Source organism: Equus quagga, chromosome 11 (genome assembly GCF_021613505.1).
Source record: "Equus quagga isolate Etosha38 chromosome 11, UCLA_HA_Equagga_1.0, whole genome shotgun sequence".
In the NCBI taxonomy this organism is placed as follows: Eukaryota; Metazoa; Chordata; class Mammalia; order Perissodactyla; family Equidae; genus Equus; species Equus quagga.
Window position 1 is genome coordinate 114338164 of NC_060277.1, and position 23186 is coordinate 114361349.

The window sequence follows — 23186 nt, forward strand, 5'->3', positions numbered from 1 at the left end:
AATGTTTTATAATTAATTTCTTTATTCCCTACTTCCAGCTCCTAGCATAGTAAAGAGAACAAAATAGACATCCTAAATAATTACTTAATATAACTTGGTTTTACTAGAATATTTAACTAAGTATAACAGCTCATTGACATACTCTTAGGTGGCTTTGGTTGTATAAAGGAACTTTTGTATGTAATTTCACCCTCTAGTTGGTTTTCTAAACTAAATAATGATAACAATAACAAAAAAACAGAAAACATTAAAAACAGGATTGTTATGTAAAAGGTGAATAGCATTTGTGTGTTTTAACTTGTGTGTGGTGTTTAAACATCATCATAGGCAGTTTAAGTTTGTAGTCTATATGAGTTCTGGAAATAAGCACTTCCCTGTTCTTCAGGGTGGGTAAGAATATAAATCAAACAAATGAAAAAGAATGCTAAACTGATAAAATGCAGTAAAATGGTGAGCTGAGCTGATGCGATGGGCCCCACTTCAACTACAGACACGTTAGAGTTTGGAGGACACGGCCAAATTTGAAAGAAAAAAGAGGAAGTTCCCAAATGCCAAAACCTGAAGAGAGGGGTCAGCGGAGAGCCATGGCGGGAAGCGAGCCCTGGGGTTCCTCGCATCTCGCAGACCCTAGAGGCGGTGTCTCGGAAGGCAACACCCCTGCTGGAAGCCGGGAGCCCACGAGGCGCACCCCCTACTCATCAACAGAGGACGCAAACAGCTGCTCCCATCCTCCACATCTGGGCGGAGAGTTAAAGGGAATGCCTCCATGAGAGACAGGACCCTCGGCCCTCCCGCCGGGGAGTTGGGTCTGCACTTACACGCATCCTGTGGGTGAGAGCCACCAGCCAAAAAAGTGGGTGTAAAACTCGTTCAGGGTCACTGAAATCACCAGGGTACTGGAAGAGCGAAGGCGAGACCTTTCTACAGGGACACGTGAGCAGTGCTGTCACAGGAGACTCATGCCAGAAACACAGCCCGCTCTTGCCACCGTCAGGAGAGCCCACCGGAAAGGGAACGAGCAGGGCCGGCGCAGAGAGCTAGCACCTGATAACTGAAACTAATAGAATATAAAAGCAATATAAACACGTATGTTCAAAATGATTGAGGAAAACGACTTGTTTTAATTATGTCCAAAAATAAACCACTGTGATGTTTCTTCAGAAGCACTTCTGCTCATACAAAGACAGTGTATGCTCTTACTTTTACTCACCCTCAAAAGTGACCAACTAGATTCTTTTAATAAATAGGCAGATCTAGGGGGAGAAAAGGAACCTGTAGTGGAAGATATGATCACTGCCATTCAAAGCTCCGTGGATGCATCAGGCAGCAGTAGACACAGGCAGCAGAGGCTCACGACACCCCCAGGACAAGAGACCAGAGGGAGCAGGGAAGCAGTATTCGAACTGACTGGGGCTGAGAACTTTCCAGGTATGAAGAAAGAAGTGAGTTTTCAGATTTAAAAAGCACAGTGAATCTTGAGAAAGTTAAATAAAAACAAATCCATAGCCAGACTCATCATAATGGAAGTAGAGCGTGTCAAAGGCCAAGGGGAAATCTAAAAGTAACCAGAGCAAAAGGAAAGGTTGTTTGCAAAGGAGGAACAAGTGCACAGGCAGCAGACTTTCCATCAGCAGTAACAGAGCACAGAGAACAGTGGCAGGGCCTTCAGAGCACTCAAGGAGACTGACCATTGCCTGGAGCTCTGTACCAGCTGAGGTGCCATTCAGGAATGCCGGTGAAGCCAACACATTTAGGAGACTGACAGCTGAGCTGTTGTGACCCCACCAAAGAGAGCTGTGAAGACCGTATTTCAAGAGGAAGTTGAAGCCCCAGGGAAAAGCAGGATGCAGGAAGCAGCAAAAAGCTAAGAAACTGGCAGATATGTTGGCATATTAAGCATCGGCTGTAAAAATAAATCATCATAATTGCTAATTTGAGGGGTTAACACATGAGGAGGAATGTCAGAATTAAGGCACCCTAAGAGCCTTGCATTCATCCAAGGGAGGTAGAATAATTAACTTAAGACTTTGTTCAGTATGGATGTTAGAAACATACGGCACCATTACACAGTTCAAAACAGACTGACTGATTTCTAAGGCAGCAGAGGCCAGAGGAAAGGAAAGAATGAAAATTGGTCCCACCAGTAGAAGACCAGAAAGAGGAAAACATGGAGCCAAGTTAGGATGCAACAGTCCTTCGTTTTACTGCAGTGTGCTGACTCGGAGCAGGCTGCTTCTGCGGCCTGGGGCAGGAGCGAGGGCTGCGCGGTCAGGGGCCTTCCTCATTAACAGCACAACCTTAGGAGAAAATCGTGGCAGACTGTAGCATGAGTGCTTCAAGGAGCAGCCTGTCGTCTGAGAGGCCAGCCCAAAGCTGCCAGACCCTCTTAGAGAGGCTGTTCCTGTTTTGTAGACTCAAATCAAAAGACAGTAAGCAGGCTCGTGTTACTTTAATCAAGCCCATCAGAAAGATTCTGAGAGGATAACTTGGTTGTGTTTGGGCATGATGAGTTTCCTCCATGGGGAAAATGTAAAACCAGGGGTGACATTTGTTTTCCAGGCTGAACATAGGACAATGACGGCTTTCATTCTCGCTGTGATTGTCAACAGCTATAACACAGGCCAGGTGAGTGTCTCGGCCACTGCCACCATCCAGAGCCTCCCTCTGGTGCAGCACCACGCTGCCGTATTCAGGGATCAGAGGAACTGAATGTCTAATGAAACAGCCTCCGACTGGTGGGGGGTTACGAGCACACCAGCCCCCAGGGGACACCATGGGAGGAGCAGGGCCCAGACCCTTCGCTTAGCCAGCCGTTTGCAGGGTAAATTGGAATTGAAATTGGTGGGATTTAAAACGAGGGGAATTGAGCAAATCTTGTAATGTGATTAAGCAAAGTTTCCACAAGAAACCTTGGGGGCTATGATCCCAGCCTAGCACCCCTCCCCGGGTGACCTTCTGCATGTTGTCTGACTTCTCATAGGAAGCCTGCCTCCAGGGAAACTTGATCGCCATTTGCCTGGAGCAGCTCAACGACCCCCACCCCTTGCTGCGCCAGTGGGTGGCCATCTGCCTAGGACGGATCTGGCAGAATTTTGACTCGGCTAGGTGGTGTGGGGTGAGGGACAGTGCTCACGAGAAACTCTGCAGCCTCCTCTCCGACCCCATTCCTGAGGTGAGTCCATCCCCACCCAGTGGCTTCGGGCTAGGTGAGGCCAAGGGCCAGCAGGTACTTTGTGCCAGCAGTCCTGCCCGGATGCTGTGTGTGGAGGGCCACTGTGTAGACAGTATCTCCAGCAGAGGCCTGCTCACACTTGCGTGTTGCCTCGCGTCCAGAAACTGCCCCCTCCATGCCCAGCACAGCCCTTGTCCCCCGGACCCCCGTCTGACTCACTGATGGATTACCGGTGCCCCATTTGGTTCCAGAACTTCCGACCTCTACAATCTGTCTCCAGCCCCTCGAGCTGGGGCCGTGAGGATTCCTCCTTTTGTCTCTTCCTCCATTTTTGCTCCATCAATATGAGTAGAACTGGGCTTCGAGGACTGTGTAATGGAACTCCTGGAATCGAATTAACCGAACTGAATCAGATTACCTCACGGGTGGCCCTGGCAGAGTTCAGACCCAAACAGCCAGCCGTGGGCGTGACTCTGACCCTGTCCCTGTCTTGCAGGTGCGCTGCGCAGCAGTCTTTGCCCTCGGCACGTTTGTGGGCAACTCTGCAGAGAGGACCGACCACTCGACCACCATCGACCACAATGTGGCCATGATGCTGGCCCAGCTGATCAACGACGGGAGTCCCGTGGTCCGGAAGGTGTGTGCCCCCCCAGCTCCGCAGGCAGCGGCAGAGCGCCTGGCAGCCAGTCTCCCACGACACCCAGGGTCTGAGCCAGTGACCCTGACCGCGCAGAGCGTGCTCCCTTCCTGCTGGCACACGTCCTTTTGAGAGCAGACATTTAAATGTGTTTCCTTCTCTCCAAAGTGCATTTATTCACCAGATACTCGTGTGTTTGCTTCATTTAAAGGCATTTAACAGGCTGCGTCTACTGGCAGCTTGTATAATAGGCTCCTTACTGCCTGGGAGCAACGCACACATCACGGAGATTCAAAAGAGCAGTAGACACCCACAGACAGACGGAAAGTTTCGTGTAGCGTATTCCCCTCCCCGCCCCCACGTTTGTCAGCAACTGAACGAAACGGTTCTATAAAGTGGAAAACTTGTGCTTGTCTGTTTGGATGTAGAAATATCAAGGATTTCCATCCAGGATCTCACATCCCTGTCGGAAGTTGGCTCAGCATAGCTTGATTCCCCCTCCTCTCCCTCAGCCACAAAGGGCCACTGGAGGGACGCTCGTGGTCGTGTCTCATGGTGAACTTGAAAGGCTGCCCTGGAGCAGACACTGCTCTGTTCGGTGCTCAGGAAGGCAGCGTTCTCTGGAGGTGGCCACGGGCTTGCATCTCATCCTCTCAAGGTGTCAGCTGCCCTCCCAGCATTGCTGAGATCGCTGTCCTGGGGAGAGGGAGGCTGGGTTGTCAGAAGACGGGTGTGGTTTGGGACTGGTTTGCCTGTTTGGAGAGTAGACCCCACTGATTGCCTTGCGAGGGACGTTGTCTGACAAGTTCACTTCAGCCAGACTCAAACATGGAGTGGCTCATTCTGTCTCATGTTCCCTTCAGAGAGGAATGAACCAAGTTATTAACTGCCAGAGATCTAGAGAAAGGTTACAAATGTGAAATGAGATGCTAGAGATCCCTTCCCTTGGTCCTGGCATTGTTATCTTGAGGTTCTCGTCGTCCCCAGTCTGTCTGAAGCTGGTTCCCGTTCGTTAGCCCGAGCCAAAGTCTTCTCGTTCCTGCCTCAAATCGCCTTTATTATGAACGTCACCGATCAAAGCAGCAAATCTGCCCTTGCTTTAGTTGCCTGTTAACATTCCTGTAAAGAAAGGAAAGCTTTTCTTCTTTCCAAAAAACTTAAAGATGAATGTTAATAAAAATAAAAAGAATGTCCCTCTGAGTTCCCAGTATCAGGAGAGTGGTCACTGAAGTCACCAGGAGCCACTGGGACCACTGTGCTCTCGAGTGCAGCCCTGAGTGCTTCCAGGTGGCCCCTGGGCTGCCAGGTGGGCCTCCGGCTGTGATCCATTCACTGTCCCTTTGCAGAGGTGTGGGTTCTGGGTACTAGAGTGCTCATGTGTCACTGAGTCTTTACTGCGGGCAGGATGGCATTTGCCTTGCCTGGGGGCTGCATGCTGTGCCTGCATGCTAGAGGTGCAGGCCGCATGTCAGAGCCTGTCCTGCTGACCAGGGGTGCGACTTCCTCTAGAGGCAGAGAAGGCTCTTTCTTCCTTCTGCTTGTTCATCCATTCCCGGGCTCAGTGTCGCGTTCTTCTGCATACGGGGCCCTGGAGTGCAGAGTGGAAGACAGCCCTGCCTTCAAGGAGCATGCAGTCTAGTTAAAGAGGCAGACTTGGGACCAGTGACTGTGCTGAAGCACTTGTAAATGAGTAGTATCTCAGAGGGAGGCCCGGAGTTCTCCAGAACGCATCAGAGTGGTGCCTGCCCCAACCTCCTGCGGGGGAGAGGGGTCAGCAGGCTTTCACAGGGAGGAACTTGTACCTTGATTATGAAGGATGAGCAGCCAGGAGCCAGTGAGGTAAGGAGCAGGAGAGCAGGTGAGGCAGGAGGAGTGTGTGCGAAGGCCCAGGGGTGTGAAAGACCATGGCACCCCCAGGGGCTGCCTGTTGTTCGTGTGGCTGGAGCATGGAGCAAGCGGGAGGGGCAGTGATGGTGAGGCTACAGGGCAGGGGCTCCTAATCCCAAGGGCAGTTTGCCAGGAGTGCACCTTCTGCAACAGTGCCTGAGGACTTCATCCTTTGAACAGCTGTTTGAGTGTCTGCAGAGTTACAGGCAGCACGTCAGGCCCTGACCCTTCACTGCCTTCAAGGAGTTTGCGTGCTAACGGGGGAGCCAGCCAGCCAGCAGCAGGCCTGTTAAATAAGTGGACAAGGTGATATTTGCTGTGGACACACAGGACATGTGGAGGGTTAGGGAGAGTGGGGCAGTGGTGGGTGGGAGAGTGGATGCAATTTCAGAGGCTGTTGCCCTTCGGCACCCCTGGGGCCCAGGAGACACGGGGGGATGAGCCACTTGGGCCAGAGCGCCTTTCCCTAGAAGCAAGCCCAGAGGGTGTCCTCACTGGAACAAACGTGCTCTTCCCCCAGAGCACTGCTCTGTCCTGCCACGGTTCCAGGGGCCGAGTCTGACGCTCCATGGCTGTGGGCCACAAAACAAATGCCAGCCAGTACTCTGTTGTTGGAAACATGGAGTGGGGGCAGCCCCCAGGGGAGGAGATGAGGAGGTGGCAGTCAGCGCACAGAGACCACAGAGAGGAGCCCAGGAGGGCACATGGTCCCACCTTTCACGTGACCACAGAGGAGCGTTAGCTGGATGCCCCTGGGGGCAGTGCGTGTGCCCAGGCATGACGTCCCTGAATCCTGTGACACCTCACTTTGCACAATGAGCCCTGTGCTAAAGGTGATAATGTTCACCTCTTAACCCTTCCTGTGTGCCAGTCTCTGGAGAACGTACACCTGGAGGTGGGGCAGGTTGGCGACTGAACAGACCGCTATGTGATGGGGCAGGTGGCTCGTGCTCGGAAGGAAAGTAAAGCAGGTGATGGTAGAGTGTCTGGAGGGGCCCTGGGCGCAGGCAGGACGCTCAGGGGAGGTATCTGAGCAGCGGCCTGGTGGAAGCAAGGCTGAGCCCGGGGGGGTTGGGAGGTCTTTCCAGGAAGAGGAGTAGCGCATCCCAAGGCCCAGAGCGGGAGGCACGGCTCGCTCAAAGGGCCATGCCGGATTGAGGACAGTAGGCACAAGGGGCCAGGAGGCAACTGAGACCCTGGCGAGCAAGGCCTTGTTTTGTTCCGAGTGTGAGCAGAGGGTAGAGGAAGGCAGGACCAACTCTGCCATGCCCAGGTGAGAGATGCCGCTGGCTAGAGGGGACGGGTCGCGTGTCTAAATGCTAGAGTGCTATGTTGAACCATCTTCCAAAAGCTGAGACTACAGCAAGCTCCCCGCGTCCCGTCCTGCACACTCCTGCCAGACCTCTGATTCCTTCTGCACCAGCATCCCGGGGCTATGCACGCATCTGTGTTCTGTGGTCAGAGTAAAGCCCAATAGGCGGGCTGTCAGACGTGGCAGGAGCCCACGGCCAGCAGCAGCCACCCTCCAGTGGCCTGCCTCCCCGGCAGGGACTGCTTGGCATGCAGCCTCTCAGGTGTGGGCCACGCTCTTGTGTTCCCCTTTGTTGAGTATCCCTGAACCAAAGGGTCCAGGACCTAGGGATGAAGTCATCTGTTTCAGGGCCCAGCACGAGCTTTTTTACTTTATATCAGAGCAAAGGGGAAAATACACGGTGTTTTTGGAAGATGATGCAGACTTCATCTTCACTGAGTGGCCCCATGGGCGACCCATCTCAGCAGCATGTTAGTCCCTCGCACAGGAAATGCAGGCTGGGCTCTGGTTTGCAGGAGGAGGTGGGCAGCCATGTTGGCAGCTGGAGACGAGTACCAGCCTGGGGTTTTGGCAGTGGGCATGGCGAAGCTCGTCAGGCGCCGGAGGCTCAGCACAGTTAGACTTGGGGACTGACAGGACGGGAGGTGGGGCTAGGGCAGAGAGGGTTGGGTCAGGGCAGTTCTAACCTGAGCTTGTGGTTTGTGATTCCGTGGGCACAAGCCGAGAGGCCCCTGGCAGGAGCTGAATGGAAAGGGGTGCTGCTGGCAGGTAGCTGGGCGGGTTAAGCTTAGGATTCGGGTGAGCAATAGGTGGAGATGCATGGCCAGCAGTTGGAAAGGCCCGCCTGGAACGTGAGGAGAGATGGGACAGCGAGGAGTGGGCTCGGTAGTGGTCCACAACTGTGACAGGAGAGGCAAGGAGCGTGGGAGGTCGAGGTGGGCGCAGCCTCAATGGAGAGGAGAGGGGCGGCGAGTGAGAGGACCCTAGGAGCCCCCGTCCGGAGCCTGGCTTGTCCAGCCGCTGCAGAGACCTCGGCACCTCAGCAGAGCTCTCCCGGCCTTGGGGGGCTAGGGGAATTTACGTAGCAAGCAAGCATTCTCACACACCTTGGGTTTCTGCTAGATATTTTGCGGGAACAAAGAGCAGATGAAGTTGTTGGAACTATTTGAACCGTGATGAGAAAAGTGGTATAAACCTACATTCCAATTCTGTTTCCCTATGACTTTTAGGCTCTCCAGGCACTCATGTTATAGCACTAACCGTCCCGAGAGGTAAATTGTATTCATCTCCTTGGACTGAGGCAATTGGGACTAAAGATCTTGTTTTCATTCTAGAACTTTCTCGTTCCTTTTTAGGGACTAGAAACTAAAATATCTGTGAAAGTTTTGCATTTAGTAAAAGAGCATGCCTCAGCTTGTCAGATGCATCTGCTTTACTGTGCCTAGGATTCAAACGGCCCAGCAAACTGTCAAGTCTAATCAAGGGGCGTCTCGGCCTGGTCACAGGACTGACCACATACAGGAGGCTGTGGGTCTCTTGCCTTTCCCATTGTGGGGGTGTCATCCATACTTGTGTCCTTATGAAACCTGCCAGCCGTGTTGCTCATATCCAGTGGCCAGCTGTCACTGTCAGGCATTCAGGTGCATTCCTTGAGGTCCCCGTGGCCAGTGGCCTGTGATACATGGAGTGCCCAGTTTGGCTTAACCTTCCTTCTTTCTGTGGTGACTCAAGCATCCGGCATTCAATTTTAAGTCTCACTGCTTTTCTGGGGTCATCCTCCAGCCATCAGTAAGTGTTACTGTCCCTTCTCCCTCTCGGCAGGAACTGGTGGTGGCTCTGAGTCATCTTGTAGTTCAGTACGAAAGCAATTTCTGCACCGTGGCCTTGCAGTTCATGGAAGAGGAAAAGAACTACCCCTTGCCTTCCCCAGCAACCACAGGTACGGCATCGTAACTCGTGAAGCCTGAGGAGCTCGCCTGGCCGGTTCCTGTATACCAGGGACCCTGCGTCGGAACTCAGCGGACTCCTCAGCTTGGCCAGAACCTGGGCTCGGATATCAAGTCCTTGCCGCTCAGATATCTGTTTTGAGTGGCCCCTGCGATTCCCATCTTCGCAGGCATTTAGCAGAATAGAAAGAGTGGGAAAAGGGGCCACACGGACCCTCTGACTCTTTCCCTTCCTTTTCACCCTTTTTGGAAATCTCAAAGGATGGCACACTGCGTGCAGTAGGGGCTTACAGAAAAGCATGTTACCTCTCTTCCTGTGATGAGTAATGTCGTCACGTTGTCATCCGTTTTGTGCTTCAGTGAGTCATGTTAGGCAGCTCCTTTTTTCACATTTTCCATGTTCCCGGATTTACATTGCATCATCATCCCTCCCCCCAGAACACAGCCGTCTCTGCAGGAAGGAGGGCTCGTGATCAGTAAGGAAAGCATGACTGCTTTCAGTGCATCAGGGAAGGGAAACCGAGAGGGAACTTGCTCACTGGGAACAGCTGGTGCGCCAGAGGGAGCGCGGAGCCAGCAGATGGAGGTCCTGCCAGCGTTGACCCTGCTGAGCTTCCAGGGCAGCGGCCACAGTGCGTCACAGGGCGCCTGGTGCTGCTCTCGGAGAGGCCACGGTCACCAGCCCTGCTCCCTGCTCTTTCTTAATTGAACTCTCACAGAGTGGCTGGCATTTGCTCCTTACACCTCCCCTCCCGCCCTGCTGGCACTTTGTCCAGCTTTGGCTGGCTCACCCCTACCCACATGTGTCAGGGATCCTTGATGAGCTGTAGGCCCTGCTGGTGGCATCTGCTCATCCAGGGACTAGCTGCTGTCACCTGTCGGTGTAGCTGCTCCCACCATTAACTCTTCTTTCTCCTTCTTTCCCACTAGAGGGCGGGAGTTTGACCCCAGTACGGGACAGCCCCTGCACACCCAGGCTCCGTTCCGTGAGTTCCTACGGAAACATTCGGGCAGTCACCACTGCTAGAAGCTTGAACAAATCTTTGCAGAATCTGAGCTTGACTGAAGAATGTAAGACACTGGGAATTGGGTTCTTGGGTTGGAACAGTTGTGGGGTTTATTTTCTGAAACATCTTATGTGCAGAAGTGCCCCCCTCCTCTGCCATGAGTGTGTGCCCTGCTGTCCCATCTGCTGCCCTGGTGATTGGCAGGCGTTCGTACAGAGAAGTGGTAGTTCAGCCCCGGGCGCAGCCAGGGGTCACCTGACGGCTTGCAGAAGGCAGGCACAGGCACAGCGGAGTTGGCTCCCGGGGCCAGGCGTGCCTGCCTCCCAGTGGCCTGGCGGAATGCTGGGGAGTGAGCCCGCCTCCAGAGATTAGGGAGGGGTGTGCGTGAAACCCACATTTCAGTCATATGCCGTTGCTTGTGAGACCAAAAGGAGGGTCCTGGGAACTCCACACTGACTTCCTTTCGCCGTGGTGTCTGGGCCAGCCGGCAGCTCTGTGGCGTTCTCCCCCGGAAACCTGAGCACCAGCAGCAGCGCCAGCAGCACCCTGGGCAGCCCAGAGAATGAGGAGTACATCCTCTCCTTCGAGACCATCGACAAGATGCGCCGCGTCAGCTCCTACTCCTCCCTCAACTCTCTCATAGGTGAGTCCCGCCGCCCTCGCTCTGCTCCCTGCTTCCCGATCTGTCCTCTTGGCACCCAGGGGTGCTCTCTACTCCCTGAGACAGCACGGACCTTAATGTTGATCAGGTGAGGGGGCGTGAGGGCTGTCTCAGTGGAAGGGTGGAAGTTAAATGTGAGGAGGTGAGAAGAAGCTTTTGCTGTGGGCAGCAGGAAAGCTTCAGTCACTTTAATTTTGATCTGGTGATACTTTACAAGCCCTCCCAGGGATGTCTGGGCTAGCCGGCTTTGTTGTATGGGAACACTGCTAGAACCTTCGGTCGGTCTTCACGCGTGCTGAACTCCCAGTATCACAGGACAGTGGTGCTCAGCCGGAGTGACTTTGCCCCCAGGAGACATTTTGGTGTCACAGCAGGGACCATGGGGGCTGCTGGCATCTAATAGGCAGCATGGCATCCGGCAGCTCGATGCCCGCCCAGGGAAGGTGGGCGCCCAAGTGGAGGGCCCTGGTCCGGGAGGAGACAAGGCCTTCCGTCTTCAGGTTTCCCTGCCCACACCTACTGGCAGGGTCTCCTCCGTGCTTCCACGCACCCATCCCAGCAATTTCACACCGGCTGCCCACAAACTGCAAGTGAATTCAGGGTCAGTTTCGTCTCTTGTTCTGCCTTGACTGGTGTGCGCCTGGGCTCTTCTGCCGGGCCTGCTGACATAGCCAAGGAAGTAGAAATTCACCTTATTTTCTCACTGTGTAAATCTCAATCTTCACATCACTGTGGCAAACTTAGGACCTAACCAGGCGAGCCTTCTGTGTCTCGTTCTGACCTCCAGAGCGGTGTAGCAGGCCTCATTTGGAGTTGTGTTTAATATTAAGACGTACTTTAGACACGCAGAAATTTGGAGAGGCTAATCCACCACATGGCCGTGTGTTTGTTTTACTCCCGGCTTCAGGAGCTGCAGGCGGTTAAGGCCCCAGCGCCCTCCTCCGAGGCTGTCCTTGTCGTCCACTGTTGGGACGCCCCCAGAATTCGCTGTGGGCCCTTGCGCGGGCTTTAATGCCACACACGTGGTATCAGTGGCGTCATGTGGCGCGTGTCCTCATGAGGCCGCTCCTCTCTCTCTACTCTCAAGTCGATATTTCGCACACTGGCCATGCGAGTTTGTTCATTCACTTTCATCGTCTGCCACAACTGCAGCATCTGTCCTTTCTCCTATTGATGGACACTCAGGTTGGCTCTCATTTTCCCTTCTTTTGTTCTCCGTTTTCTATAAGCAAACTCAGGAGTTGGGCCCGGCCCCACCCCCACCTCTGGGCTCCCCACCCCTTTGCCTCGAGAGCTTTGCTCCCAGACTCTCTGGGCTGCTCCCTCGGTTCAGTCAGAATTCTGCCTCAGTGTCACCTTGAAAGCAGCCTCCTGGCTCCCAGCCAGAGTCTAGCACAGTCCTTCCACGGTCACTCTCTCATTCTCTGCCCCCTTCTCCAGTTTCGTTTTTCTTCTGAGAACTTTCTACCGCCAGACTTATATATGTCCTTGTCTATCTGGGCTGGCTCTGTCTCTCTCTCCCCAGGAATATAAGAGCCACGAGTCCAGGAACTTTGTTCTGTCAACTACTACGTCCTCCCCCCACATCCAGTGCTGGCACATAGTAGGTGCTAATAAATATGAGTGGGAGCATGCTGCAGTGGACACCCTCCAGCACAGACTCCCATGCGAGTCTGGCTGTGTCAGTAGCAGTGAAACTGCACAAAGGGCACGTGCATGGGCAGCCTTACCGGCCACTGTCAGGGCTCTCCCGACAGGTGCTGCCGCTTTCTGCTCCACTGAGGACAAGTTCCTGTGCTGCATGTTCTCCCCACGCTGGGTCTGGTCAGGCTTGTTGCCGTCGGATGCAAGAACTGGCATCTTGTGGTGGCGCTGCGCCTCCCTGGGTTTCAGCAAGGGAGAGCCCACGTGTCTGGCGGGCTGCCGTGTTTCCACGCCTGTGAATTACCTCTTCAGTGCCCTACAGATTTTGCCATTGCATTATTTATCCTTTTCTTACCAATTTTTAGGAGTATATCCTTATTCTGGATACTAATCCTGATCAAATATATTCATTGAAAGTAACTCTTCCCATCTATGGCTTCATTTATTGTATCTTTTGTACCACACAAGTTTTATATTTTAATTTATCTTTTTCTATGTAACTTGCACCTTTTTGTGTCTTGAATTCTTTCTTTTCTTAGTGTCTTCAAGATATTCTCTTGTATTTTCTTCTAAAATTTTAAATTGTCATTTTTTTATATGTCTTTAATATATCTTGAATCTAATCTGTGTGGTGAGGTGTAGGAAACCAATTTTATTTTTTCTCATACGGATCACCACTTGTCCCCATACCTTTCATCAGTAGTCTGTCCTTTCTCCAGTGACCTCCAGCATCACCACTGTCGTCGGTGGAGTGCCTGTTAGGGTCCGTGTGGAGGTTCCTCATCCTGTTCTGTGAAGCACATGCCACCTGCTGCGACGGCTACACTCTTGAGCCAGGTCCTCAGTTTGTATTTGCTTCAAAATTGTCCTGGCTCTTCTTAGCCTTTGCTTTGCTGTATAAGTTTTATATAATCAGCTTTTCTGTTTCCACAGCAGCTTTCCTGGGATGCTGTTTGGCATTGCGTTGAATTGATGGGTCAGTTGGGAGAATTGCGTCTCTGTGGTGTTGAGCACCCCATCCCCGAACGTGGCTGTCTTTGCACTGTTTAAGTCTTCTTTAATGTCTGTTAATACGGTTTACAACTTTCTGCATAAAAGTCACAAGCATTTCTCTGAGAAACTTTATAGTTTTGTACTTTTAAGTAATAATCTTTCTTTTGACCATTTGTTACTGGCAAAAAGGAATGTAAGTGGACGTCTTAGTTTCATTCCTGAGAGTAAAGGAAACATATCTAACTTTTCACCTTTAAATATGATGTTTGCTATAGAGTTTTTGGTTGGATAGAAATTCCTGTTCTATTCTACTTGGTTAAGTTTTCTTTTTTGTAAATGAAATGAATTCAGTGAATTTTATGGAATGTTTTTCTACAGCTCTTGCATGATCCTATGTTTTTGCCCCTTTGCTCTGTCAGCTGGTGAACTGCCTGATTAGTATGTCCCGTCAAACCACCCTTGCGTTGCTGGGTCAACCCAACTTGGTAATTTACTTTAACATTATGGCATCAAGTTCATCAGTATTTTCTTTAGAATGTTCTCCATCTGTATTCATGGGTGAATTTGGCCTATAACTTTTTTATCTTGTACTTCCCTTGTCTGATTTAGGTATCAAGTTTATACTAGCTTCATAAAATTAGTTAGGGCGTATGCCCTCATTTCCCATTCTCTGGGACAATCTGTGTAAGACAAAGTTACATGTTCTTTGGGTGTCTGGGTAGAATTGGCCTCTAAAATTGCCTGGGCTTAAGTAGAGTTTCGTGTGAGTAGGTTTAAGGTTAAGATTCCATTACTTTGATGATCATAGGATCATTCAGGTTGTCTATTTCTTTGTACCTTAGCTTCGATCTGCTGTATTTTTCTAAGATGTCCATTTCAGTTTTCTCGTTTATTTCCATGAAGTTGTTCAGAGCATTCTCATGATTTTTCATCTCTGTTGTCTGTATAGGTATGTCTCCCTTTTCATTCCTATTATTATATATTTGCTTTTGCCCTTTTTGCTTGATTAATCCTACAAGACATTTGTTAATTTCTTTAGTGTTTTCAACTTTTGCTGTGTTGCTATGCTTCATTATTATACCTTTGTTTTGTGTTCCAGTGATTTCTTTTCTTGTGTTTATTTCCTTCTATTTTCTTTAAGTTTACTCTCTTGTTCTTTTTCACTTCAGGAGTTGAAAATAAAAATAGCTCGTTAACTTTCACTCTTTCTTCCTTTCTAATATAAGAATTTTAATCTGTAATTTTCTCTCTTGGTACCACTCATCTCATCCCTCAAGTGTGGTAGGTACTGTTTTTATTGGTGTTCAGTTCTAAGTTATTTGTTGTTTCCATCATGATCCCTCTCCTTAGAGCTTATACTCTCTCTTTGCATCACATGATAGTGTTAAGTATTTCTGACTTGTGGGTGCCGTGATCTGAAGGGGGAGGGCAGTCCAAACATGCCTGCCAGTGCTGCCTGTGTGAGCTGTGAGAGACTGGTCCTCTGCCAGCCCTAGAAAGGGACTCGGGGCGTCTGCTGTGACTCCTGTAAGGCAAGTCTCTCTGGTGTCCTGGAAGAATCTAGATTGACTGTAGGATCCAGATGTGGCTACCATGCCACCTCCGCCCCAGGGGAGTAAGAACCAGAAAGGGGGGTCTTTGCTCACCGTACACACCCACACACAACAAAGAACTTAGCTCAAAAATGCCAACTTGTCCATTTAAATTGAGAAATAACCTTGCAGGCTTGTGCATTTGGTTGTTTGCTAAAATATCCCATGTGCCAGAAGGCACAGGGTTGGCATCAGCTTGAATACAGGTACTTCAAACTCGCCAATAAAGTAGATTCCAAATGTCACTTGCAAGACGTTTGTTTTCACCTGGAATTTTAAACATTCCTTTAATAGAATTACTGTTTCTATATAGTGGCTAAGTTCCCAGGCTGGCCCTTTAAAACCTAGGTCTGTATGAATCTAAATTCATATTTCTGCTTACAGTATATCTACAATGAAAAAATATATTACATAATGGAAAATAGAAATAAAAAGGTGTAGTGCTGTGTTTCGAGCACACGTTTCTCAGCGGCCCCGCACAGCTCTTGTGAGTGGTTCTTCGGCAGTCTCAGCCGCCGAGCTCCGCCTCTGCCCCCTCCCTCCTCCACCTCAAAATCAAGGTGACTGCTGCCTTCCAACTTTTATGTTAGAGCAGGGATCAGCAGACTTTCTCTGTGAGACCAGAGAGTGAATGTTTTCAGCTTTGCAGGTGGTACAGGCTCTGGGGAGCAAAGCATCTAAACACAGCATGTGAACAAGTGAACATGGCCATGTTCCAATAATACTTTATTTATGAACTGAAGTTTGAATTTCATAAAATGTTCATGTCACAAAATACTTCCTTTCTCTTGATTTTTTTTTTCTAACCACTGGATAAGTATAAAAACCATTCTTAGCTTGCAGCCATACACAAACTAGCAGCTGGCTGGATGTGGCCAGGCAGGAGTTTGCCCACCGGCCCATGAGGACCTGCCTGCACAGCATGCCCGTCCTGCTCCTCCGGTCTCCACGGGTATCCCCTGAATGAAACAGCCAGATCTCTTCTGCTTGCTCTTTCTCAGAACGTGAAGGTTCGTTCATTCATTCAACAAGTATTTTCTAAGTGCCCCCAGTGCACCAGGCATCAGGGGCACAAAGATGTGGAAGTAAACGTATAAATGCTGCAGCCTTTAAAGCTGGTATTAGCAACACCGGTCTCCATTCCCTCCCGCAAGAGTATACCTTTCCCCCGGCCTCAGCGGAGGGGCCGCGGCTGACTTGGGTTCTCGGCCTAAAGCCTGCTGTCATCTGTGACTCCTCTTCTTCCCTCACCCCCAAATCCCAGCCCTCAGCACCTTCAGAGCACCCGACATCCCGTCTCTCTTCCCCGGCCTCCCTGCTGTTACCCAAGCTGGCACCCTCTTTGACTGGCATGTCACAGGACCTGACTAGTCCCCGTGCTTCGACTGCTGCCGTCCTCGGCTCTCGTCCTGACTGCATCCTTCCACTTCGCATTCGTCTGGGCGCCTGGCAGCAGATGCTATCCAGCACCACCCTGTGTTCTCGGTGTTAACCCACTTTGCAACCCTCTGTTCAGGTGTATAGCTGGCCATCAGGAGATGAATAAAAAAATGTTAAACTTGGTCTTCTGAGCTTGCAGAAACACTGTGCAACTGGAACTGTGAGCTGAGAAGCATTAAAGCCACGTGTCGTCATGGGACCATCGAGTGCTTTCACCTGGAGGCCATGTTTCCCACAGCACTCCCCTCTCTCTGGATGTCTTAAATGTCACGTGGAAGTCTCCTCGTGTGCTGGTGAAGACTATGGAAGCTTCACACCCTGGGCTTTCCATTGTTTAACTGGCTGAGTCCAGTGTTTGGTGCTGCCTGTCTGAGGTGCCCCTGGACGTGCCCAAGGCAGGAGAGCGCACCTTGGCCAGCTGGGCCATTCGGCCTGCCTCCTGCCCGGAACACAGCTCTGGTCTCTGATGACTAAATGCCACTTTTGTCCTTGCTACTGGGCTGGGGAAGCCAGTCTTGGCAACGTAAGGGATGAAGAATCAATCTTTCATTTGCAGCCACTTGAGGTTGGAGAGCACAGCAGCTGGAGAAGCAGCAGGATTTTCTGTCTCCATGAGTGTTCCGCACGGCTCAGTCCTCCCACTTCGGCCCTTCCTCGTCTTTTTCCAGAAAGTTGAGAGCCTCGTCACTGAAAGCTGACTCCTGAACTTTCTTTTTCTGAAGAAAACTGAGTTTTATCTGCATATTATTCAAATCTTTGAAAACTTGAGTAGAAAAGTTTCAAAATGAGCTGGAGTTGGAAGGAGCGTTAAGAAGATGAAGTAGCTGCACTCCACAGTTGGCTCATTCATATTCAATAAGGCAGCGCTCACATCCACCTGGAAGCCACAGCGCTTACAGAAGTGTTTAAAATTCATAACCTCCACAGAATCCCATTACTTGCAGCATTTGCCTGTTTAAAGCCAATTTTTTTCTTTGATTTCAACCAAAGAACAGCAATCTCTTTGGCCTCTTTCACTGAATATTTGGAAAGAAGTTTTCAAAACCATGGGAACCTAGAACGTCCATTTAATCCCATCTTTTCCCCTAAAACCAGCCCCACTCCAAAACGCCTTGCTCTGGGCCTTCCCCAGCCGTGTCTCCAGAGCTCTCCCCTGGTCCCACCCGCTGTACCCTGTGCTTAATCGTGTGTCTGCTGCCCCCCACCGGATGAAGCCTGTGGGAAGGGGCCTGGCTTCCTTTGATCATGCGTGGATCCCATGTGCCTAAACCATGCCTGGCCCCATGTTTGTAAATCTACGTTGGAACTCAGGTCTCCATATCACCTCACATTCTGGAAGCTGCTTTGATGTCTCCATCCCACTTGCTTCTCACTCAGCTGTCTGGCCTGACATCCTCGTGGATCCTCCAATCGGTTCTTTCCATTTCCGGGCCCCTCACCCCAGTCTCATCATACCACGTGTCAGGGCTTTTCAGATCTTGCTCTCTCCTGACCCGACACTCAAGGCCTTCTTTCTGCAAACAGCCCCCGGCCTTTATCACGAGCCCCTCCTACTGAGCCCGACAGCCGCCCCCAGACTTGCTGCTGGCCCCTGAGTATGGCCTGGACAATCTCTCTGCCTTTATACCCCATTCTGCACCCACCTCTGTAAACCAGCAGTAATTTCCTGCTCCTCTCTGCCATCCACATTCTGCAGTCTCACAGGGAGGCCTTTCCTGACCCATCAGGATGTGTTCACGTTACACACGTGACCTGGCTGCATCCAGGCCTGAAGTTGCCATCTTCATTACCAGGTGTTGGTAAAGCTGCCATTTCTTGCTCATGTGCGGCAGGCAGCCTCCCTTAGCCCATCCATCTCCCTCCCACCTCTCCTTCCTCTCGGAGCCTCACTGCATTCCTGACGCCCAGAGGTGGGAGGAAGCGGTGGTGAAGAGAGGGCCTGATGCTTGTGCCAGATGTCAGGGGTCCAACCTGATGCCCAATGACCCGCCCTCCTCTACCAGGTCACATTGCACTTCTCATCCTGGCCCTGGCTCCAGCTGGGCACTAGCCCCTCAAGGGTCGGTGGCTGCCTGCGCATCCCATCTTCCCCAATCATGTCACTCTGCTTCTTGGTCAGAGTCTCGTCACAGCTGTGCCAAGGGAGCCAGATGGGACTTAATATCTGTTCTGGGAACTTGGCATAAGAGGAGCATGGGGACAGGTGAATGCACTTCCCTGCGCAAACCTTCTCGTCCCCAAGGCACTTGTAAGATGTAGATCAGAGGCCTGGCCAAGGTGGCACTGGTTTTCGTGTCTCTGCTAGATTCGCTGGCAGTTTATACCATTTAAAATTTGTTACCATAGTGATGAATCCAAGATGGAGCTGATGCTATGGAGGGGAAGGACCAGGATTCAAAGTGGGCACCTGGCCCGGAGCCCTGCCCTTCACCTTGGGCTGCATGCTCTTGACACCTAAACCTGGATTTAGCATGAAGCTGGGTTCAAGTGCCAGCTCCTCCGCTTCACTCAGAATCTGGGGGTCAGGATGACACCCCTCAGAGAAGAGATTGGAGCAGAGAGACTGGAGCTGGGCAACACAGGCACTGCCCAGATTCCTGGAGGCCCAGCAGAACAGAGCTGTCTTCCCACCCTGGGGCCCCTGTGGTCATCTCTGGCCCTCACCCAGGCCTCTGGGAGCCTTGCACGGACTGTGGCCATGTGTCGCTGTTCCATCCATGTTAGCGGGACTGGCCAGGAAGGAGCACCTCCCTCCTTTCCCTTTCTCCCCTCAGCACCAAGGAGTCCTAAGGGAAGGATCCTTCGCAAGCCCCCCGTGCAGCTCTGGAGACCCCACAGTCATGAGCTCGGGACATCGAGGGGTGCTGGTTTCCTCTCGAACAGCAGAGGAGCTCAGTCAACAAGAAGGAGAAGTGGGGCTGTTGCCAGAGGAACCACGCACGTTCTGAGGGAAGGCTTTACAACCCATTAGTTTGATTTCTTCTTGTCGGAAAGGGGTGGTGAGAAAATGAACAGCATTGTTTTCCGATGCCACAAGATTAATGATGTTTTTATAGCCAAAACCCTTGATTAAAGGCCGTCATTAAGTGTGTCTCATAGGGACACTGAGGAACGTCGCCAAAAGGATGATGGCAGACATGTCGGCTGCCTCGGTCCAGGCAGCGCTCTGTCCTTGGGTCCTCTCTGCGCCAGGCTGGGCCCACACCTCCAGCAGGCAGGTGGAGGAAGGAAGGGTGCTCCTCCTAAAGAAACTGAGTCGTGGGCGCAGCCCCTGAGCAGACAGGAGTCACCTCAGGGCCCCCAGCAACAGGAGGAGCATCACAAAGAGGACAGATGCAGAAGCTCCAGGCCGGGGAACTGACTCCCGGAGAGGGGCCCCACGTTGCCCAACAGAGTGTCAGAGTAGGTGACCCCTGAGGCCCAGGTAAGGGGGCAGCCCCTGCCTCCAGCGGGACTGCAGGCCTCTTTCTCTGAGCTGCTCTGCCAGCCCGAGGGACTCCTGGAATCCGGAGTTGGCCACAAAGCTCTGAGCAAATTTTCCTACATCTTATACTATTTAGAAAGTTGTGGCCATTGCTCTGAAAAATAACTCCTAAAACCATTAGTTATGATCTTTTATTATGGTAGTCTAGACACGAAAATAGGTTCTCAGCACTTCTGCGGAGTTCAGCGAGTGCTAGACACAGGGCCCTCTCTGAGCATTCCAGCCCAGAAGCCTCCTGGGCTCCCTGTCCCCCAGGGGCCGGCCCTGGGCGGCCGAACTGAGAAAAGAAGTGAAATAAAGGCAGCAATACTGTGGCCCGGTTTCATGTTTTACCAGTAAATAGTTATACTGTTCACTGTGGCCAAAGGCACCAACAAAAATTAGAGTTTAAATTCCCTGTTGAATCACAAACAGTATTATGTCAAAGGAGAAATCTGCAAGGAAGTCAGCAACAGTAATAATTAAAATGTTGTGAAGTCAAGGACAGTGGCGGCTGTCAAGTGCCACCTTCCTCTGTGCGCAGCCACACCAGGCCTCTATCGGCAGTGGTCTGTGTGCCCACAGCCCTGTGCCACCTCCCCCACGAGTCTGCGTCCGCTACCCCCACTCCATGGCCTGAGGTCACACCGCTGGGAAGGACACTGCCCTGCGCCCTTTCCTCACGGTCACCAAGGGCCCTGGGATTCAGGCCCTCGCTGCTGGGAATCTGCTGTAGACCGCTGCTGACAGCAAGTGCTGACAAGCCCATTGTGAGCGCACTTGTGCCGCCCCTCCCTGCCCTGGTGCAGAGGTCTCCTCCTGCGCACTCCCGTGTGGGGTAACCAGGGTCCCCTGTCTACAGTCCACCTGGTGTATTAGCCCTGGGCACCACTCTCCCTTCACAGCTCCCTGTCACACGCAGCCATGCTTCGCTTCGGGAAGCTGCCCATGCATCACTCTGAGCCCGAAAACAATGGAAGGGAAAGAATTTCGCACAGTGGCTGTGATGAGTTTGAGGAGCCTTCATAAGAACTCCTGTGCACGTTTGTGACGAAGGGAGACCGCCTTCCTCCGCTCATGGGTTGGCTCCCTCCTGAGCCAGCTGTGTCCAAGAGAGCGTGTCTCCTCGTGTGCCCTGCACCCAGGGCCGTCTGAGCGCTCGGAGCCTCCCACTTGTGCCTCCTCTGGAGGAAGGCAAAGCAGCAGCAGCTGGTGGCCTGGCGCAGCAGACGGCTCAGTCCTGCGGGCAGGCCGTCTGCCTGGAGGGAAGAGTCGGCGGGCGCTGCGGGCAGGCCGTCTGCCTGGAGGGAAGAGTCCATTTTAGGAAGTCTTCTCACAGAAATTCTGGACTGATTTTACCAAACTTTCCTTAGACTTTGGTCGTCAATCTGGACCGGTGTCCCAGCACCATGGAACGTGCGAGTTGGAAGGTTCTTGCTCTGTTCCTAAATTAAAGAGTGCGGGAGGCCCATGGGAAGGAAACCATGCGTTTTCCTGTGAACCCTTCCCCAGAACGCGTGGTCGCCTCCGAGCGAGAGTGCGTTTGCCTGACGGATGTCACCTGTCGCAGGTCCAGATTTGTATTGAACCCGCCACGCCCCACTCCTGGTTCCTGTGGGCCACGGGGCCTATGTCAGCTGCTGTCCTCGCACAGCAGGCTCTCAGAACTGGCTGCTGAATGCACACACTGCAAGTGAACATGTGAGGAGGGTGTTGCTCTGAAGGAGCGTTTCCTCTGGGTAGGACGCCCCTCACCCTGCCGTGGTGAGACAAATACCTTTTCTGGCCCCAGCCTCTCAGCGATCTGCCCTGCACGGCAGCTGTGTTTCTGTATAATCATCCAGAGGTTGGCAGCCATGAGCATCTCTTCTCAGAACCACGCTGAGCTGGTGCGGCCCATACCCTGGGATCTCTGTAAGCGCTCACTGGAATGTGTTTTTTCCATGGTGGTCACCTCAGGAGAGCGGCCGTGCCCACACAGGCTGGGAGGACGAGGCTTTCTTAGCCTCCATCCCTCTGCAGACGGCAGAGGGTTCTGGAGTAGGCAGCCACTGGGCAGCGTAAATACACACTGTCCCCATGCGAGCTGAGGCGAAGCGGTGTGCCTTTCTTTACGGATTAGGGGCTGTAGGGTGCGGTGAGCTAAGATATATCCATGTGCATCTACGTAAACACATGCTCGACGCTTTTATTCTCAACTTCCTCTGTTATCTTTTTTTTAATTTGAATGTATTGTATGAAACCCATTGTGTTCACCAAGAAACACTTCGTCCTCTGATTCCACTTCTGATGTTTAAATTCCTTCATAAACACTAGAGGGAACTTCACTAGGTGTTGACCAATTAAATGATATGGAATCATGGCTTACCTGAAATGCTCTTTGTTGAACAAGCGCTTACTTTTCAATAAACAAATTGTCCAGCTTCCCCCAAAATAAAGGATGCAGTTACATGTGGCTGTGTCCCCATTCGACCACGCACTTCTTGGGAGCAGCACCACCTCTGCTTCCTGGCCCCCAGATTCACCCCAGGAAGGAGTGAGGGTGCCATGTCAGCCTCCAGTCTGCTCGTCCAGCTCAGCTCCCCCATCCTGCAACCAGCCTTTGCTCGGACTGCTTCCTTTTCCAGGATTTCCTTTTCTCCTTTGCCTATCCAGACCCAACACGGTGGAGCCACAAGTTCCATGTCCGCCTCCTCCCAGAGATCTGGACCCTTGCCTCAGCCTGCACTGTCCCCGCGCCCCGGGTGCTGCTCAGCCCCGCTGCCTGCTGCTCCTCCCCACTTGGTTTCTGAGCACTCACCACCCCATCGTCATCTCTGATATGCGTGTCCAGGTTTTGGTCAGCTGCTTCTCCAAATGCTCTGTGTGTCTCCATCACCTCCATGTCAGTTGGTTGTTTGCTCTGCTGACCTTCCCTCCAGGAAGGTCTTGGCCAAGAGAAAAGTCCTGCTTCCCCTTCACAGCCCATCTCTATGCGTCTCTGTAAGAGCTTCCTGGCTCCTTACCCTCCCAACAGAAGGAATCACTCTCTCCCTTTATCCTCTTTATCGTAGCTGCCCAAGGCAGCGCAGTGTCATGGAACTGGCATTGGCTTGAAGGTGAGACAGGTGTGTGTTCAAATCCTTCATCCTTTGGATGCTGGGCCTTGCTGTATACGTCTGTAATGCCAGGGGTAATGCCTGTGGCTCAGCTGGCAGGGATTAAATGAAACTGAGCAGCCTTCACTGGGTAAGACCCTCAGTAAACACTCTTTTCCTTTCCTTCATGTCCACGATTTACCTGTCATGTGTTTACATCCCGTCTCATCTGCCTTGGCATCCAGGCACACAGACAGGATCTTGCGTAGAGCACACACTGAGGAAATACGGATGCCTTAGGAGATCCTGGAGGGTTCAGGTCACATCACGCACACCCTTTGTGGTTTCCTTGGAA

At 51.9% G+C, this 23186-nt stretch overlaps 1 protein-coding gene across 5 annotated transcripts in view; it reads left to right on the forward strand.

Moving 5' to 3' along the window:
* The window catches only part of RPTOR (regulatory associated protein of MTOR complex 1), a 394844-nt gene that overhangs the window by 318011 nt on the left and 53647 nt on the right, over window positions 1–23186 (forward strand). For all 5 annotated transcript variants that reach the window (XM_046674997.1, XM_046674998.1, XM_046674999.1 and 2 more), the window contains exons 15-20: window positions 2560–2625; window positions 2981–3172; window positions 3669–3809; window positions 8830–8947; window positions 9885–10025; window positions 10446–10604. In XM_046674997.1, the coding sequence (XP_046530953.1) occupies window positions 2560–2625; window positions 2981–3172; window positions 3669–3809; window positions 8830–8947; window positions 9885–10025; window positions 10446–10604 (817 nt within the window). The remainder of the gene's footprint in view (window positions 1–2559; window positions 2626–2980; window positions 3173–3668; window positions 3810–8829; window positions 8948–9884; window positions 10026–10445; window positions 10605–23186) is intronic.